Source organism: Akebia trifoliata, chromosome 1 (genome assembly GCF_017979445.1).
Source record: "Akebia trifoliata isolate Shusen 1 chromosome 1, ASM1797944v1, whole genome shotgun sequence".
NCBI classification, from domain to species: domain Eukaryota; kingdom Viridiplantae; phylum Streptophyta; class Magnoliopsida; order Ranunculales; family Lardizabalaceae; genus Akebia; species Akebia trifoliata.
Window position 1 is genome coordinate 22287154 of NC_141375.1, and position 20544 is coordinate 22307697.

At 35.8% G+C, this 20544-nt stretch overlaps 1 protein-coding gene across 4 annotated transcripts; it reads left to right on the forward strand.

Moving 5' to 3' along the window:
• The first annotated feature begins 9486 nt into the window (after window positions 1–9486).
• On the forward strand, window positions 9487–20297 carry LOC147410963 (uncharacterized). Of its 4 annotated transcripts, none has more exons than XM_086442341.1 (4): window positions 9583–9641; window positions 15199–15296; window positions 15747–15854; window positions 19742–20297. In XM_086442341.1, exons 3-4 carry the CDS (start codon window positions 15758–15760, stop codon window positions 19969–19971), a joined length of 327 nt encoding a protein of 108 aa, XP_086298467.1. In that variant the 5' UTR covers window positions 9583–9641; window positions 15199–15296; window positions 15747–15757; the 3' UTR covers window positions 19972–20297. The 4 variants fall into 4 exon arrangements, with proteins under 4 accessions (XP_086298449.1, XP_086298459.1, XP_086298467.1 ...); XM_086442349.1 differs by having other exon boundaries at window positions 9585–9641; window positions 15750–15854; XM_086442323.1 differs by lacking the exon at window positions 15199–15296 and having other exon boundaries at window positions 9487–9641.
• Window positions 20298–20544: the final 247 nt, after the last annotated feature.

Genomic DNA, 20544 nt, shown 5'->3' on the forward strand with positions numbered 1-20544 from the left:
AACAATAATGATGTCAACTAATTTATGGATCAAGTCGAAAATCTTTATTTGGTAAAGTTTCAATCCATGGACCACAATAATTGTCAAAAACAACCAAAACTTCATTAGAAACCCAACAGGGCAGCAACATAACGATTGAAGTTGTACTGGAAAATATTTAGAAACTAGTAAGTTTTTTTTTATAAATATAAACTTTATAAATGAGGAAAACGAGGAGAGAAGGCTGAGATAGCCCCCAACCAACGATATAAGAAAAAGCAACATGAATGGAAATAAAGAAGGGAAAAAAACACATCCGGTCGAATGCTACGGACCACAAATGTTTTCCCAATTAAATACAAAATCTTTAAAACACACTCCCTCAAAATCCCTATTCATCTTTGACCAATGGTTATTTATTTATTTTTAATACAGGGTGAAGGCTAGGATTTTTTTTAAATGCATCCTGATTGAAGATGAATGATAGTTGGATTTGGGGGAATATTTTTATTTTTATTGTTATGAATGGGTCTGAGAAAAATTGAGTTTCTTGGTACAAGATGAAGTTGAATGATTGCTGGATTTTGGGGAATAAATTGTTTTTGTTCTTGTTTTGTTTTTTATCTTTCAATTCGAATTATTCAATATTCGATAGGATAATCGGATTCGAATTCGAATTCGGATAGTAGAATTATTGTGATGGTCATGTACATAAGTGTGCGCATTGTGGAATTGTCAAGTCCACATGGGTGTAGTCATGCACTCTTTATACGTGTATATATAACTCGGGTCACGGGTGGCTCCATAGACCTACGACACATACATATGATCACTACAACTACCCAACGCATATGAGAATGTAGTGTCAACATGCTATGAAGGAAATTCCTGTCACATGCTTCCTTGCTTTTTATGTCACCATGTACAAGGGTAGTAATGGTGGGCATTTCTCCACTTTGGTTAATATGTAAGGCTATCATTCAATTAGATCCAAACCGATTTGTAGAGATTGGGGAGGGATAAAAATGTGAAACATGGTAGTTTTACATTTTGTTTAGTGGGGGCACTATTGACACCCACTTTACTGCATTTCACTCACCATTCTTATCGAATCTTGATTTCCTCCTCCTCTTCTTTCTTCTCTCTGATTTGTATCTCTCTTTCTCATTCTTCTTCTTCTTTGAACCTTCATAACTTTTAAGTAGGGTTTCAATTAGGATTTCATGGTACAAGAAGCAATAACCTTAGAACTTGCAAAATAGGTTAGCATTGATCATGGAAATTGCAATTCCTAATATAGTAGTTGTTAAAAATTCTCGATAGCAAAACAATAAAAATAAAAAAAGCTTTATTTCGTAAGTCAGTATTGAATTTGTCAATTGGTAAGTTCCTACCAAGTCCTTTTAGGTGGTTTCGATAAGATCCTATCGAGTTACAATGTAAATTTTCAGTAACTTCCGATCAAATGAAGAATTAATATTTTCTTTACGTGGGACAAGTAATTTCTTGATTTATTGGAAAAGGGGGTGACGAGCAAAAAAGTGGGTGTCAATAGTGCATCCCTTTCTAAAAACCATGACAAAATTTATTTTTAAGTTCAGAAATGTGAGAAAACTGTTGGAATTATTATTATTATCATTATTATTTTCATAATTAAAATTATTTTGTGGCCTTTTCACATATACAAATTTTATATAAATACTGGATTGTAATTTGTTCAAAACATTAAGGATAAAATTGGAAACCATGTTAGTGGTCTGGCATTGGTTACCAGCATCAAATATGATGGGTTAGTGAACATCCTATCAAAACTTAAGTGGTATTCACCTAATACTAGAATTCTACGATGGGTAGAAAATCTAGTATCCTCTATTATAAATAGGTGGCCGTCCCCCCCTCTCTACACACAGATCATTCTATTATTGAGATAGAGGTTCCCATCACCAAAAGTGTAGGCAGAGTTGGGGTAGTGCACCTGTTCTTTGCAGATCAAGATTAACATACTCTCCGTGGATAATCGGAAAAGCGAATCCAGGTATTTTACAATTATTGTTCGTTCGATTCGATTATTGTATTGTTTTGTTTAAGTTCAAATCCTAGATCCATGCTTATTATGTTCGTAGTTATTGCAAACAATTGGTATCAGAGCCCGTTTGGATTTGTTCTTGATCAAAACTGTTTGATTAAATCTGAGTTGATTAGATTCATATTTTGAAATAAATATTTATTTATTTAAAGTCGATTTATTTGATAATTAAATCTGCCATTATCTTTGTTAAAAGAAGATTAACGAAGGTAGAAACCTAAATCTCGTATTGCCAATCGAAAAGAACCAAGATTTATTTACTTTTGAAATAAATCGATTATTGATTAGAAATCGAACACTATTCAAACCGAAATCGAATCTATAAGATATAAAGATTGTAAAACTCTGAAATCTAGATCTGTTAAGATCGAATAAAAAAAATAAAAAAAAAATAAAAAAAAAAGGGTTTTTCGTTTTTTCAAATTTCAGTCGATCAGATCTAACGATCTGAGTTGCGGGTTTTCAATCGGACGCTACCGGACGGTTTCCGGTGGCTGTATGTGTCGTCAGACACCGTTGATCAGACTTGCCGGACGACGGATGGACGGCTGCGATCGAGTGGCGGCGCGGCTAGGGTTTAACAGAGTTCGGTCTTCTTGACGAAGAAGACGAACTGTTCTTCGTTTAGGGCTGGGCCGACTCAATTAAACTCTCGGTTGGGCTTTAAGTTTCGTTTTTGGGCCAGCCCGATATCGATTAGTTTACATAAGCCCGTTATTAGTATCTGTTTGGGCCAAGCCCATATTAATATTCGGTTGGGCTTATTTATTGTGATTGGGCTAAGCCCGTTTCACAGTATAATTTATGTTTTATTAAGTCTGTTGGGTTAAACCCGTTTCAGACTCGAACCGACTCACTTAACCGAACTGTTTGGGTCAACCTATGACCCGATCCGAGTCCAACCGGTCCAGCCGAACCGGTTCAGTTGGTTCAAACATGAACCAGACCATAGAAAACCGGGTTTTTCTTTTAAAACTTTGAAAAATCATAACTAAATCGTTTTAACTCCGATTTAGACAAAACAAAAGTCCATTTTGAATATTTTTTCGAGATCTATTCAATAAAAATGTTAAAACAATTCATTGACAGCAACCTATAACAGTAAAGTCCAGATTAAGTTGTACCCTTTTGGAGAATATATCTATAATTGCTTTCTTTTATATTGAATGATTTATTTTGTTATTTGAATGTACCCACATGCAAAACTAGAATAATTAGAAAGCAAATTTAGATATATTAGGGTATAGGTCTTGCCTATAGGGGTTTAGGAAGACATTTTGAGTGATAGTTCAAGGAACGTGATGGAAATAGGATAGTAGTCTGCCTAAAGGTGACCGTTCTATGGAAGTTACGGGTTCTTGAATTCTGAGACTTAGTATCTCATTAAGATCACTTTGTGGCACTCTTTTACATGAAATCACTAATTTCTGCCCAAAGGTGATTTAGGGATGTTTGTGTAGATTGAGTGAATAGAATAGTCACAAGTGTGAAGGGGAGAGAAGGATAACCCTCTTGCCTAAAGGTGTGGATAGTGTCTGGATTGAACTGGAACATGAGTGGCTAGGTCTATGTGCGAACTCCAACGCAATTTTAGGGAACATATAGCATATTAAGATCTTAGCCCAAAGGCGAGTCTTGATGATGCGACTTGTTTGTACCTGCAGAGTGGAAAGTTTTACCCTTAATAAAACACTCTGAAACGATTCAACCAAAACCCCTGGTACGAATTGAAAGAATTGAATCCCACAGTATATATTTATACATATATATTAATGTTTGACCATATTTTTTAATGCAGCTATGGATGGGTCATTGATTCAAAAGAGTCTAGCAGGGATTGAGCCTCTTAATGGCTCTAATTATTCATCCTGGAGGATGAATATTGATATTCTGTTGGGATGCATGGATTTTGATTTTGTTCTTTTTGAGGACATCCCACCAGCTCCACTTCCAGATTCTACGGAGTTGGTAAGAACCCATTTTGCTAAATGGGAAAAGGCTAATAGATTGTCCATGATGATCATTCGAGCATCTATTAGTGAGACTTTTCGAGGTGGTATTCAGACCACAGATACAGCTAAGGAACTGTTGCAGGTTATCAAGAAACAGTTTGTGGGAACAAAGAGATCAGTTTAGTATGAGTATTTGGGTCAGCTAATGAATCTGAAGTATGATGGTAATGGAAATGTGCGGGAACATATTCTAAAGATGTCAAAGCTTGTCATTGGTCTCCGTGAACAAGGGATTATTTTTGAAGATGATCTTTTGGTTCACATGGCAGTTTTATCTCTGCCTAAATCTTTTGATACTTTTAAGGTAAATTACAGTGCACAAGAAACTAAATGGGATTTGAATCAACTGATTTCACTTTGTGTTACTGAGGAAGCAAGATTGAGGGGATCGAGGGTTGAGTCAGCTCACTTGGCAGTTCATGCAAGTAGTAAGAAAAATTTCAAGTTTAAAGGTTTCAAGAAAGGCAGCAACAAGAATTTCAAGCAAGGAAAAGGGTTCAAGGGTTTCAAGAATCAGAAAACAATCAAGGAAAAGACAGAGGCTGGGAAAACAGATATTGAAGAATGCTGGTTCTGCAAGAAGAAGGGACACATGAAGAGAGATTGCTTTGCTTATAAGAACTGGTTGCAAAAGAATCTAGGAGGTACTAATTCAGTTTTAGTTTGCCATGAGTCTAATTTAGTTGATGTTCCTTCAAACTCATGGTGGATTGATTCAGGTGCATCTGTGCATATTTCTCATTCTCTACAGGGGTTCGTCAGCAGGAGAAACCCCAGACCAGAGGATAGACTTTTTCTTGGGAATGCAGAGGCATTACAAGTTGAGGCTGTTGGAGCTTATCGCCTCATTCTTGATACAGGATATTCTTTGATTTTAGAAGATACTTTCTATATCCCGTCTTTTAGACGGAACATTATTTCTATTTCTAGATTGGATATTTCTGGTTATGCTTTTACTTTTCGAGACAGTAGGATGCACATTCTTTACCATGATGACGTTGTTGGACATGGTTTTTTATTGGATGGTCTTTATCAGTTATTTTTGGATAGTTCGTTTGCTTCTTCTCTATTATGTTTATCTGTTGATTCACATGTTTCGGGGTCCAAGCGTCCTAGTTCATCAGAAAACTCTTCTATGTTATGGCATTTGAGACTAGGTCACATTTCTAAGAGAAGACTAGAATTCTTAGTTAAGGAAGGAATTCTAGGTCCTCTGGATTTCTCAGATTTTGATGTATGTGTGGATTGCATTAAGGGAAAGATGACAAAGCAACGAAAGCTTGAAGCTACTAGAGCTACTGATTTGTTGGGATTAGTTCATACAGATATTTGTGGTCCTTTTCCGATTCCTTCTCGAGGTGGTCAGCGTTTTTACATTACTTTTATTGATGATTATTCTAGATTTGCCTATCTGTATCTGATACACCATAAAGATGAGGCATTAGAAGTTTTCAAAACCTATCAAGCAGAAGTTGAGAAATAGTTGAATAAGAAGATCAAAGCTGTCAGATCTGATAGAGGTGGAGAGTATTATGGGAGAATGGATAATGATGGCGTAAATCATGGGAAGTTTGTGGAATATTTGAGGGAGCAAGGAATAGTTCCTCAATATACCACGCCTGGAACACCTGAGCAAAATGGGGTTGCTGAGAGAAGAAACCGGACTTATCAAGAAGCTGTTCGCAGTATGATGAGTCACTCAGACCTACCAGAAAACTTTTGGGGTGAAGCCTTGAAGACAGCAGTTTATATTCTCAATAGAGTTCCTTGCAAAGCAGCTCCAGAAACTCCTTTCAAGTTATGGACTGGCAGGAAACCAAGTCTTGGCCATCTTCATGTTTGGGGATGCCTTGCCGAGGCGAAGCTGTATAATCCAAATCAGAAAAAGCTTGATCCTCGAACGACAACTTGTCATTTTATTGGTTATCCTGAGAGGTCCAAGGGTTATAGGTTTTTCTGTCCGTCGAAACATATGGAGATTGTTGAAACCAATCGTGCTAGATTTCTTGAAGATGGTCAAAACAGTGGGAGTGAAAAGCGAAGGAAGATTATATTTGAAGAGAAACGTAGTGATCCACCAATATGTTTTATTCCGCAACCTTTACCTCATTTAGTGGCATCACCTATCCGTACAGTCGTTGTAGAAGATGCAGCAATCCAACCAGAACCCAATCATCAAGCAGTGGTTGTTCCAGTTCCACAACCAATCATTCCCATTAGGAGATCTACTCGAGAATGCAGACCCGCTATTACAGATGATTATGAGGTATACTTTCAGGAAGGAGATGCTATAAAAGGTGATGTAGATGATCCTTCAACATTCAAAGAAGCAATGGACTCAAATGAATCTCAATTCTGGCAGGAAGCAATGAAAGAAGAATTGAGATCTATGGAAAAGAATGAAGTATGGGAACTGACGATGCTTCCAGAAGATCGTAAGATAATAGAATGTAAATGGGTTTTCAAAACTAAAAGGGATTCAGAAGGTAAGGTAGAGAGGTTCAAAGCAAGACTTGTAGCAAAGGGTTTCAAACAAAAGCCAGGTATTGACTTCCGTGAAACTTATTCTCCAGTTTCTTCTAAAGATTCATTGAGGATCATCTTGGCGATAGTGGCACACTATGATTTACATTTACATCAGATGGATGTAAAAACTACTTTTCTGAATGGTGAACTGAATGAGGAGATTTACATGGCACAACCTGATGGTTTTAAAGTTGATAAAAGAGAACATCTTGTCTGCAAGCTTAAAAGATCAATTTATGGGTTGAAACAAGCATCAAGACAGTGGTACTTGAAATTTGATCAAGTGGTAACCGGATACGGATTTAAAGAAAATGTCGTCGACAAGTGCATATATCTCAAGATGAGTGGGAGTCGATTCATCATTCTTGTACTTTATGTTGATGATATATTGTTGGCAAGTAATGATGTTCATCTCTTGTGTGATACTAAATCTTTTCTGTCAAAAAGTTTTGATATGAAAGATATGGGAGATGCTCAATATGTTCTAGGGATTAAAATTCATAGAGATAGACAAGCTGGTTTTTTGGGTTTGTCACAGAAGGCATACATTGAAAAGGTGCTCAAAAGATTTGGTATGGATAAATGTGCTCCTGGTGAAGCTCCTGTGGTAAAAGGAGATGTATTCAGCCAAGATCAGTGTCCCAAGAACAAATTTGAGAAGATGGAAGTCGATGGATCAGAATATGCCTCAGCAGTCGGTAGTCTTATGTATGCAATGATTTGCATCCGACCCGATATCAGTTATATCGTTGGTATGCTTGGGAGATATCAACAGAACCCCGGTGTTACTCATTGGAGAGCAGTAAAGAAAGTACTTCGGTATTTGCAGAGAACAAAAGATTTTATGTTAGTATATAGAAGATCGAGTGAGCTTCAAGTTGTTGGTTATTCTGATGCAGATCATGCTGGATGTCGTGATAGCTTGAAGTCTACTTCAGGTTATATTTTCATGCTTGGGCATGGAGCTATCTCATGGAGAAGCTCAAAACAGACCATTCTGACAGATTCGACCATGTATTCAGAGTTTATTGGATGTTATGAAGCAACTCGTCAAGCAGTTTGGTTGAAGAATTTTATCGGTGAATTAAAGATTGTTGATTCCATTGATAGACCTATTATTATTTATTGTGACAACAAGGCTGCTACTGATTTTGCAAAGAATGAAAGAGTGACCAGAGGAAACAAGCACATTGAAATAAAATACCTTTTAGTATGTGAAAAGGTTCGTGAAGGATTGATCGAGATTACCAAGATAGATTCTGGTAATATGATAGCTGACCCTCTCACAAAAGGACTCCCGCCTAAGATTTTCAAGGAACATGTAACTCGTATGGGAGTTATCATGTCATTTATTCATGTTATTTAAGTGTTAAGTTTGTTTTATGCTTGTTTTGATTCATTTATACTCTTGATAGACTATTTATTGCTGCTTAAAGAAATTAATTATGACTAGTTATTGTTTATGTATTATTGTGTACACATGTTAAGTTGCCTGTGAGTAGATGTACTCGTAAAGTATTAAAGAAATGCTTGGACTAGACGTGACTTGGCATCACGTTGATGAAGTCTTCATTCTGGATAGAAAGGTGATGGAATATCACATAGCTGGTTGCTGGTAAGATATCAGAATGACATACGATGAGTATGAAGCTGGACACCTAGGGAATGTACATACAGACTACATTGAAGGTTGTACATTGCCCTAATACCACAAAGAAAGTTCACGTAAAGGTAAACTCCTGAATTTATTGATGGTACTAGTTTTGAGACCATGGAACTGTCTTAGGGCCGACATATGAGCACTTTGTTACATCCATGATCCATTATTAGTGGTATCTTTGAATGAAGGTGACAGTTAAAGATTATCTGAATTGTTTTGAACAATTGTTTTTCAAAAGAGTGCACTCGATTATTCAAAAGGTAACAATCCAGAGAGTCGTTTTAAACAAAAGGTATATGTGAAGGCCAAGTGGGAGATTGTTGGAATTATTATTATTATCATTATTATTTTCATAATTAAAATTATTTTGTGGCCTTTTCACATATACAAATTTTATATAAATACTGGATTGTAATTTGTTCAAAACATTAAGGATAAAATTGAAAACCATGTTAGTGGTCTGGCATTGGTTACCAGCATCAAATATGATGGGTTAGTGAACATCCTATCAAAACTTAAGTGGTATTCACCTAATACTAGAATTCTACGATGGGTAGAAAATCTAGTATCCTCTATTATAAATAGGTGGCCGTCCCCCCCTCTCTACACACAGATCATTCTATTATTGAGATAGAGGTTCCCATCACCAAAAGTGTAGGCAGAGTTGGGGTAGTGCACCTGTTCTTTGCAGATCAAGATTAACATACTCTCCGTGGATAATCGGAAAAGCGAATCCAGGTATTTTACAATTATTGTTCGTTCGATTCGATTATTGTATTGTTTTGTTTAAGTTCAAATCCTAGATCCATGCTTATTATGTTCGTAGTTATTGCAAACAAAAACTACTCAGACATAATTTGTGTTGTTCCGATTCGAATTGATCCAATCCAAAAACTCAATATAAATATTTAGAGTCAAGCTGGAGTGACATTGAAATTGACATTGTTTCATGCATTGGTGCGCACATAACCATATATATTTCTAACTCGTATCTCGATGAGGGCATCTATGGTTCTGTACACATATCCATGTCAGCAATGTTTGAAACGATGTCAATTTCAATATTACTTCAGCATTTTCCAAATATATATTATTTATATCTATATATTTTCAAATATATTATCGGATTGGGATATTGTTGGTCCAGAATTGATCTGGTAAGTTATAAAATCAAGTCGTTAATGGATGGGCTCCATATCAGAACCCAACTCCTTGATTTGGACCCTTATTTATCCGATAAGAATGGACCGGGTTTCGGATCTAATCCGATCCAAGCAATACATGGGTCTTTTGTTGTAGTTGATCTCTCTCTCTTCGGTCGATCAGGGAAGGGTTGGACCATCCAAACAAACCAAGTGGCTGTCGCTCACCATTACTGGTAAAACCTACGCTTCTCTTGATGCTCGATAACTCCTTGAATCTAGGGTTGCCAATCCAACTAGTCGTCCTACGTGTCCGAGTCCTATTGGTTTTGTTTTCTAGTACTGATGAAACGGGTTGCTGTTCACTCTGTGTGATTATTTGATAATTTTATTCTTGCACAATTTGTTTAATTTGCATAAATTTGAGGTTGGAATTGGATTTCAACTGTTTCTGTGAATTTTAATGAATTATGTGTTATAAGTAATTGCACACCACTTGTTTGATAAATTGCTTGCAAGAAATATGGCGTCTTAGAAAAAATAATAATTTACTGGTCTTACTTATTTTGTGTTAGTTTCTTTGATTGAAGCTTAATGCTATTTGTTTTTAAAAATCGTATAAATAAATAAAAAATCAAACTTCTGGGTTAGTTTTTCGAAAGGTAAAATTTTGCATGTTTGCCGTGTGAGGTATGGAGTCACTTCTTGGAGCTGTTTATGATTGTGATGTGTTTTCTTGAGTGGGTGAGGTCTCTGTTTGAGTCTTGGGTGTTTTTGGGCTCCTCATTCAGGTTAGTAAAAAAGGATGTTTTGGTCAATCATTCCCTTCGTGGCTTGTTGGGACATCTCGACAGAGAGGAATTGCAGGATATTTGGGGATAAGGAGCGCCCATTCTATCTATTATTGCTCTTTTGATTTATTGGTGTAAAGTGTTTAAAGAGTTCGTGGGGGGAGTTCTTTGAGGATTATCTAGGTAGATGGGAATTGGGATTGGATGTGTAAAATTAATCCAATGTGATGTGGGTGGTTGGTTTGGTCTCTCATTTTTGTATATTTGTTGGTCATCTTGACCACTTTTTTAATGAATTGCATTTGCCTACAAAAAAAAAAAAAAAACGCAATTGATTGAGGGGCCTCTAGTCTTACAATTTTTAGATGTAGGGGGGGATGATATGCTTATGTTGGAAGCTCAAAGGGGAAACCGTTGAGATGTTGAAAATCTGAGATTAAAACTTGACTTGGTTGGAATGTGAGTTAATTTGTGGGGCCAGCAAGATTATAACCAGGAACAGTGGAACAGGTTTGGTGGATGCCAACTCCTTTAAAGTACTTCTTCTTCAAAATTGGCTTAGGATGACTTGATTTGTGACTTGTGTCCTCCGAATAAGAAATGGGGTCGGGTTTGGGAAACAAATTTTGCATTATGCATGCCAAGTGGATGAGATGAAAACTCTACATAACTGTTGTTTCTTGGTGTTCTGCGTGCCGTTGAGACATGGAGGTGGTGGACCATCTCTTCCTCCAATGTTCTATAGCAAAGGAGGTATGGCTTTTGGCAGTCTACTCTTTGTTCATTTAAATTGCTCCTCATATGTACCAAACCAAGTCGTCAATAAAAAATAACTCTTATGGCTTATTTTTGGGAATTAAGTCGGATTGCAGCCAACTTTCAAACATGAGGTATGGGGTCGGTAGAAGTGAAATAAAGGGTGGCCAATTGTTTGCAACAATTGGTGATGATTCAACATTTGAAATCCGAGGCTTGCAATGAGGATAATGCTATGCTTTTCATCTCTAAATATTCTGATTATTTCAGGGAAGACTCCTCCAATAATTAAAGTTATATGGAAATGCCTGAGAGAAGAATGATTGAACTGAACACAGATGGAGCATGTTTGGAAATCCCTGGGAAGGGGGAGGAAGGTGGCATTTTACATGATACTACTAGAGTGCTGGACTTTTGATCCTATTATGGGGACTGAACTAATACAATTTGTAAATTTCGAGCAGTGTATAATGGAGTTAAATAAATCCCAAATTCTTGTACAATCACAATTGAGTAAGAATCCTTGTTTGTGGGGTGTGCCTTTAGAGGAAAATGGTGTCCTTGGAAGGTGGACTCATCGGGTAAGAAGTATTAAATGATGTTGTCTGGTTTTACTTGGGTGTTAATGCTTTGCTACAGGGAAGGAAACCAGATTGTTGACACCCTAGCTTCAAGCAACATTCAGTCAAAAAGTCATGCTACTTTTTTTTAATCTAATCTCATAACCAAAAATGTGTGTAGATGTTATATGGGAGATCTCATGGACCTTCCAAATCTTAAATTTTAATTTTTGTATGGTAAGGGCTATGCTTCTGTAATTATGTAACATTTACTGTCTTTCAAACAAATCCTTGCTTGCTTAGTGAAAAAAAAGAAGGCACTCAAATATTCCAATCTGTTCTATGGTTATCATTGACACATTACTTCTAAAAATTAGAAAAAGAATCATGGTATGATAATGATGATGATGTTGGTTGTAATGATCCGATTTTTTTAGTTTTAGAAAATTAGAGTTATATGTATTTAAATAAGTTATTAAAATAAATAAATAAATTACCCTAGACATTGAAGAACTTGAAAATGATTGATTTTGAGAAAAATTCAAAAGTTTTTTGTTAGAGGTTGATACAGGGCATTTGCATCATTTTTATTAGTGCATAAGAAAAGACCAAGATCAGGGGGGTTGTCATTAAATTCAAAGAAAATAAAAGGGGTATTTGAAAATTTCACCCAAATGTGAGGAGTTGGGTCAAAATTGCCCTAAAATGTTGAGAAAGGGCTAAAGGGGTTTAAACCCTTTCTTGTGTACAGAATCTAGGGAGATTGGTGATTCAGTATTGGAATTTATTAATTAAGGTAGGTATTAGTTTTCATTTTTAGGGTTATTGTTGGTTTTAGATGGAATAATATTATAACTTGTTTTTTGGTGATATTCATTGATGCTTAGATTATGAGTTGATGATTGATTTATGGTTTGGTGAATAGTTAGATGAACTGTATGTTAGGTGATGGAAGAATTGTCAAACCTAAGTAAATTATTATAAATGGTGCTTCAAGTGGTTGAAAAATTGTCAAACCCACTAAAATTTTGTATTGTATTTTGTTAAAGATCGGGTGTGATAAAAAGAAAAATTATTGACCAGTTAGATAAGAATTTAATTGTAAAATGCATGCAATTAGGTGAGTGTAATGAGTTTGTGTTGGTATTCTTTGTATTACAATAATGAGGTGATGTTGGGAATGTGATTGATTTCACATTACTGGTAGCAAGTGTTAATAACAATGTATTTGTTAAGTTGATGCTCACAAGTTATAGTGGTTAAGGTTTAGAGGGAGGTGAAATTATATTTTTGGTTACTTCAGTAAATTGTTAGTTTGTATGATTTCTTATGTAATGTTTTAACAAGGTACATCAAGAATTATTTGAGTGTAAGTTGAGATTTTAAGATTTTTGACAAGAACAACATTTAGGAAATGATCTAACAATAGATTAAACATTTTTTTAGCCAATTTTGACCGTGTAACATGTGACTGGATTGTTTTTATGATTTTACTTTAAAGTTAAGTAAGGTTGAAAGACCGGTGAGATAGAATACTTTGAGTTGAGAAAGGCATAGTGATGCCTTGACTGTAAGACCCCTAAGATGTATGATACCGAGTTCAAAGAAAGCTTACAGACTACCCTAGTAGCTGGTGCAAGTAGACAATCGGAATGTAGTGGGTTAAGATAGTCTGTAATGTCTGGTAAAAGTTGTAATTGGGATGAAGCCCTTGCATTAACCTAGTTTTGTTCTATGCGAAGAGTCTGGAGGGATCGTTGTACCTGGATCTATTTGTGACGACTATACTAATGATTGAGGCCTTTGAAAGACATGTTTCCGTTCAATATCGTATAACACTTTGGTATTCAGTGCTTCTTTAATGGAATAGTAGCTTGGATAGCTTTATTACATGGTCAACTAATTGTATAAGTGAAAATGAATATAAAGAGATTTTCAACGATCATGGATCATTGGTATATGGCCAAATTTTTAAGGTAGTCTCATGATTTCTTTACATGAAAATTTTCTTTTCAACGTTATTGAAATGGTTTACATAAATGTGATTTGAAGGTAATCAATATTTACATTATTGGTTTCATTGTTTATATTAAAAACTATATTCTTCGTAATTTTCTTGAAATTGTGTTTTTAGGTAACTAACGTAAGATTTCTACTTAAAACTCTATGTGTAAGTTAGATTTACTTGTTGGGCTTTCCCCAAAGCTCAACCTCCTCATATATTTCCTTCCAGAATAAGTTGAGTCCCGAAGACAAAATAGGCATTTGATTTTGGCAGCACATAAGCTCTTTGGTGTAAATCAATACATGTAAAGTTGTAGAGTTTTGTGCTTAGATGGTCAGTTTTGATCAAAGTCATATAAGTGGAACTAGGTGTAAATATAAATTTAATTACTTTGAAGTAGAATTTTTTTGTTGTGAGTATTGAAGAAATGAACGTAGGTGTTATTTACAAGAAAAATTAATTAATTACAAAAATACAAAGGAAACTTTGTTGAATTTTCTAAAAAATTAATATATCACTAAGGAGTTACAGAGATCATTCTTTGAGATCTGAAAATTTAAGAAAATCAAAATTCCAGATCTTGGGGTGTGATATTGCTGGTGACAATAATAATGATGATTATGGCGAACGGAAGGGGGGAGGGAGTTGAGAGGGAGAAAAGTGGAAAAGGGGGAAGGAAAAATGTTTGTATGGATGCACATTTTCAGTTTTTTATAGGTAAAGATTTGTATTGAAGGGAAGAGAAGCCTAAGATACAAATGAACCTAGGAGGTCGATGACACCTAGCCTAAACAAAAAAGACAAAAAATACATAATTTTAGTTTTTTAATGTGTAAAGAACATGTAACATTGATTTTACACGCTCAGTTGGGAAAACATTTAAACACATAGCTCTTTGGCACCTAGGCGTGCATGGGCATTTGCTTTTATAATAGCACTTACTTATGCTCATTTTACTTGCCTTGGCAAAGCTATACTACACTAATAAAGGGAAATTTTAGTAAAATAGTAGGGTCTTTGAAGGAAAAGAACATTCTTTGCAAGAGGTTATCATGTCCATTCTAGGTCTCTTATTATGTTGGAGTATGACTTTTAAAGAATTTAAAGGAATATTTGTTGAGGACCATCTATCAATTGGGATCTAATTTTTGATGCTTGAGTCAGTCACTTTTTGTTGTTTGTTACGTTTCTCTTCTTCTTCTTCTTCTTCTTCTTCTTTTCCTTGCAATTTCGGTGGTGGGCTGTTTTAGCCTCCTTCTTTTTCTTTTTCTCAATAAATTTTTTTTCCTCAGTTTCTTTTTTAGTAAAATAGAGAAATTTAGGGGGGAAAAATGGAAAAACATCGATTCATTTCATTTGGGAACAATGATATTTTCCTTAACGGATGAGGAGTGTGTCACGGGAAATATGTGCAAGATATTTTGGAATCCCCGCCCCAAAATCAGCCTTGATACGTAAGCCTCAAAAAACTTTTTAAACCATTGAAATGAAGGAAGATGATTCATGTTGCCTATTCCCAAAAGTTGGGATAAGTTAGTGATGAGGGTGATGGTTTCTTATCTAAAACATTAAAAAAAAATTTAATGAAGATCTAAAGTAAGTAGTTTACATTTTTTGCTGCTCATTATATTTCACTGTTTGATATAGTTAAGGGTCTAAGGAAAGCATATTTCACCACCAGGACTTGAGCCAGGTTGGTCAATGGGCCAGGTTGAGCTTTAGAGTTTTGAGTTGATTTGGCCTAGTGAGCATATAATTCAGATCATGTCTCAAGCCAAGGTATCGAGTTGATTGTGCTTCCATTATATTAGTTAACACTCCTTATTTGTTTCTTCAAAAAATTTGTTTCAATCTGGAAGTGTAGTCAAAATATAGTCCTTGCGGTTCTACATTGATAAACGTAACCCATCAAAATAAGAGAGACATTGATTCTTCTTTCTCCCTCTATTTGTCTTCAGTTGTGATTTTCATTCTTTTTTAGTGCATTTAAAGTATTGGTACCATAAAATTTCTGGTGTATTCCTGGCCTTACATTAAGTTTTCTTTGAACATTTGTATCAAGTAATGTGTTCTTGAAGTCCATCTTTGGTTGTTTTATATCTATTAATTGCAAAACGGTAATACTCTCTCTCTCTCTCTCTTAGTGGCTTGTAAACCTTTTCTTTTCTTTTTTGCAATGAGATGATGCACACATGTTTATCATTATGTCATCGCTGTTTTATTTAATAGCAGGGGGAGCAATGACAGGGGTATTAAGAAAGTTCTTTATTGCATCGATGTTTATGTGGATAGTGCCAATTTCAATTTTATATGGTTTTAACCATGATATATTTCCAGGTAAAATTTCTTCTGCAAACATGTTTTTTTCATCGTCATCAAACACATTTACTTGTGCGTTGTGCCCAGTTTTATATTAGAGGGTTGCTTGTCTTTCTCCTTAAATCTATTATTTAACTTTTTATTTTGTCTAAGCTAATTCAGTCTAAAAAGCATTAACAGATATTGCTAATTCAAACCATCTTTTTTCTGTTTTGTGGGCTATATGTCTAAGCTCAAGCTTTTAGAGAGTGCTAGGAGAAGATTCACGCTTATAAGTATAGCAATAGGTGTCGCTCGAGCTTTTGCCATCAAATGCTGTGTAGGGTGGTATGTCATGAATTGGTGTCTTGCTATATCCCATTCCCACAAGCCCTAAGAGTTCATATGGATAGTGAGAATTCAAATACCTATATGCTTGGATTCCTCAATATTGAATTAAGTTCTGAGTTCTAACTAAGAAATATGTTGTCTAAGGATTCCTACAACTTACTATTGGAAAATAATTTGTTTCTTGCATGGTGAAAATTTTAAGCATACCCAAAGACTTCTATTACCAACTGCACCACCTTTTGGTATTCTAATAATTTGGCTCTTTTGATTCTCTCCTTAGTGGTCAAGAAGTCAGCAAACAAAGCGATACCTCTATCAATCTGTCTAAAGGCCTAGTCTCCCAAACCCTTTTCAGTTCCATCGTCATTTTTTCTTTGATGGTTTTGAGTTTCCTAGGCATGCATTATCATTTCTTCCTTCAAAAGAAATGGATGCCTACCATTCCCCTACCACCTCCTTGAACTATGGGGTTTGAAGTCATATATTCTCAATTCTAAAAGGGTTTGGATGATGGTTCAAAGCACCATAATCTAAAATCAGCTCAGTATGATCCGAGGTGAGCCTTGGGGATGGTTATCTGAGAAACACGAAGACACTTCTTCTCCTATCTGCCTAATCATGAATTGTTTAGTTTCTTAAAGATAGGATTATCTTGTTGGCCATGGTGTACAAATTATTGCTAATCAAATCCTCAAAATATTCCAAAGGTTGCTAATCAAATCCTCAAAATATTTCATGCTCATTGTAAACCCTCCAAAGTAAGGTCCATCAGAAAGTGTCTATTAACTAACTACTCAAAATTCTTCATTATAATCCTAATTCCACTTTTTTTTTCCTCTCTTAGATGAGTTCATGACATAAAATTTCCGGCTATACACCAGGTGACTCCCAAAAACCAATGATCTCATTTAATTTCTCCTGGAATTGATCACTATTATAATTAGCTTTAGGTCCATATTCTAGATAAAATCCATGTAGTTTGCTCTCCCACACATGAAAATCGATTAGAGAAAGAGAAAGCCTCACTAACACTACTTCAACTTCAATCTCCTTTTTGTCCAAAGCCATAGTGATCCCACTAGAAGATCCATAAGCTGGAAGGTCAGTCCAACCTAAAATATTCGGAACCCTATTTTTCCATGGATGATGTTAGAAAATTTTGTTTATTGCAAAACCACCAAATTTACACCCCACCCCACTTCATAATAATATTTTTAATCACGTCTCCCTTTTAATAAGGATGCTCAGTGTTGGTCCTGTAAAATTGGAGCCTCTAGTACTTAAACTGGGTGAGTTCAGTAGTGAGATGAGTTCAAGATGCCCAAAAAATGGTTGAAGTTAGGTCAAGCAAGTCGGCGATCTCTACATTTGGCTAATATACCTCACCGCTACATAGAAGGGGGACTAATATGCCTTTATAACTTGAACCTATTTGTGTATGAATGAAATAGAAGGGACTAGTTAATAGAGCTCATGATAGATGAAAATCCTCTAATAATGAATGGAAAACCTTATTAGATAACGGTATGCATGCTAGGAAAGGGTTGACAATGAGAAGACCTTTCTTAGAGGAAGTGCTTTGGCGATGAATGATGTTTTTTGAAGAACTGATGGACAGAGCAGACTTATTGTTCACATGGTAAAGAACAATGCCATCTATATAATAAAACACTATTGTGGGTCCTACTCCAGCTACAATTATGTGTATAAGTGTCCCTTCTTGCTGTAGTGGAGTGTGGCCCGCACTATTCTACTCCACTTTATTGCCTTTTCTCTTCACTTCCTTCAACTTTATTGTCTTTCCTCTCCTCCTCCCTCCCTCCCTCCCTTTTTAAATAATATTCCTCCAATTTTACCATCTTTCCTCTTTTACCCCTTTTACCCCAAAGAGGATGTCCATACCCTTTTACCCCGTTCTTAATAATACCTCTCCAACTTCGTTATTTTTCCATTTTCACCCCCTTAACCCCAAAGAGGATGGCCGTGCTGAAGGCACAGGTGAACTCTAGTACAAGATAAGTCCTCTATAGAGGCACTATGAGAGGTGTTTCCTAAGCAATTCCTTGCAACACAGTTTGTTGGGGGTGCAAGATTCTGCTGATGCACATCGTGTGAGCAATATTTAAAATCTCACCTTGAGGCAATGTCTCGGTCAGAAAAAAAAAAAAACTCAGAAATGTCTTGATTGAGACTATCAAAATATTCAATGTTTTGGGGTCAGTGTTTCATTCATTTCCTCGGTGGAAAGCATAGCGTCTCGGGTGAAACATTCTGAAACGTTATGAAGCTTTAAACCATACATGCGAGCAATAATAAATGAGGACCAAGAGTCGAGATTGTGAGAGTTAGTTGTATCCCAAATATGATTTGCAATGAATCAATGAATTAGTGGGCCCAATGCACTGACATGTTCAAAGAGAACTATCATCATCATCATTAAGATTCCTATTAAGAGAGAAATTTTACACTGGCTGCAGAGTATGTTCATCTAGTGGTATGACGTAAAATTATATTCTTGTGTAACTTCTTTTTGGTAGTAACTTAATTCATAAACACTTAACATAGAGATAAGTACATCTAGTGGGTAAAATATATTAAAACCAAATGGGTATTATTTATTTAATACCATAAAAGAAAACAAAAAAAACTGTGATCTCCCTTGTGATTTGTGATGGACTTTCAATCTTCTTGATTTGACCACAATCTGAGTTCTACGAGCGCCAGGGGGTGTACCTATAAAAACACTCTTGACACCCAAGTCACTCAATATGTCATAAAAGAATTTTAAGTTGCCAAACTACTACCCATTTTTCTTTTTATAATTTTTAGGATCATAACTCCCTGATGGATAATCAGACATCACTCAACTCCGAAGATAGGGGAGCAATCACAGGCCACTCCCGGCGGTTACAAGAAAATACCACCAATGGTACAACAGTTAGAGAATATGGGAAATTGCAAGCACAATAGGAGGCTAACCTTAAGCGATTTGATCCTAAAAATTGTAAAATAGACAGAAGGTAAGAAAAAAGGGGGAGAACTCAAGAGTGTTTCTGCAGGTACACCCCTTGGCGCTTGGAGAACTCAGATTGAGTTGAAACCAAGAAGACTGAAGCTTGGAGGTGCCAACTTAGCCAAGTTGGTAAGGCGTGTGGAGTGTTGATCCCACGATCTAGGTTCAAAACCCATTGAACCCACTTTCATGCTGACCACTAACCCATTGCTTGCCTAGACAAAAAAAGGCAGAAGACTGAAGCTCCATCTCAAATCCCAAGGATGATTATGGATTTTTTTTTTCCTATACAAGTATACAACAACAATATAATGAAAGAGCTAAATTGAAGTTGTTTTATCAACGATGATTATCTTGTTTCTTTTTCTTTTGTAGATATGTGCACATTCTTTATATTGAAGATTTTTTTTTTCTGTAAACAAAAGTATTCGTAACTCAGTTTGTAAGATTTGTTTTATGTTTTGGTTCTGTTGGATAGTTGATTTAAGCGCTTCCCTTATTGGTAAGTGGGTAAGATATAACAAAAATAATAATTTCGCCAAGTATATTTTTTTCTTAACAGGTTCAACTCAGTTGTCTCCCTATTCACACACACTTCTAAGTGGATTCCTTGCTGTCATATCAGTTAATATGGTTATTGCATTCTATATCTGTATGGCGATGAAGGAGCCCTCTGATAGACATGAACCAGATCCTGCCTTTCTCGCTGAGGCCAAAGCCAGTGTTAGGCAATCTACACTAAGTGAGAATGAGAATGATGAATCTTCCGAAGCCCGTGACAAACAGGAGTAGGCGCTATTTTTTCCAAGTTTGTCAAACTAATTAGCCATTTAGGCTATTTCTCGGCTAATCAGGTAACTGTTGTAGGAATTGAGAATGTTGTTTTACCTGGTTTGTGTGGCTCACTCGGACATGGTCCACAATTTGGCACCTTTGTATTTTAAAGAAAAAGACCTTAATGCCAACTGCTTACTTTTCACTTCTACTTAAGAACTATATCCTTTGTTGAAGCACTTTGTTTTTTCATTTTCAGACTTGTAATTTTCTTTTATATAACATTCGAACTTGTATAGTATGGACCCGGCACTCAACCTACATGCATCTTTCTTCTGCCCTAACCTATATTTCCATTATAAATCTCATTTTTCTTCAATTTTATGTGTTAGAAAGTTTGCTTCGGTAGCAGTTTTTTGTGATGGTAATTTCACTTGCCTACGGGTTGGGTGTATCAGAGTACATGGTTGGTCTATTAATCTTGGCTTCCATTTGATGAGAGTACACAGCAATATCACTATCAGGTTCTTCACAATGCTAACTATGCAGCAGTAGTTAGAGCAATAGCTAGAGCCTTGGACTTGGAAAATT

Bases quoted from the DNA above. Each gene is read 5' to 3' on its own strand.
- LOC147410963 (XM_086442323.1), top strand. From the start codon at position 15,758: ATGACAGGGGTATTAAGAAAGTTCTTTATTGCATCGATGTTTATGTGG. The intron at 15,855-19,741 runs GTAAAATTTCTT...TTTTCTTAACAG, and splicing joins TAACCATGATATATTTCCAG to GTTCAACTCAGTTGTCTCCC.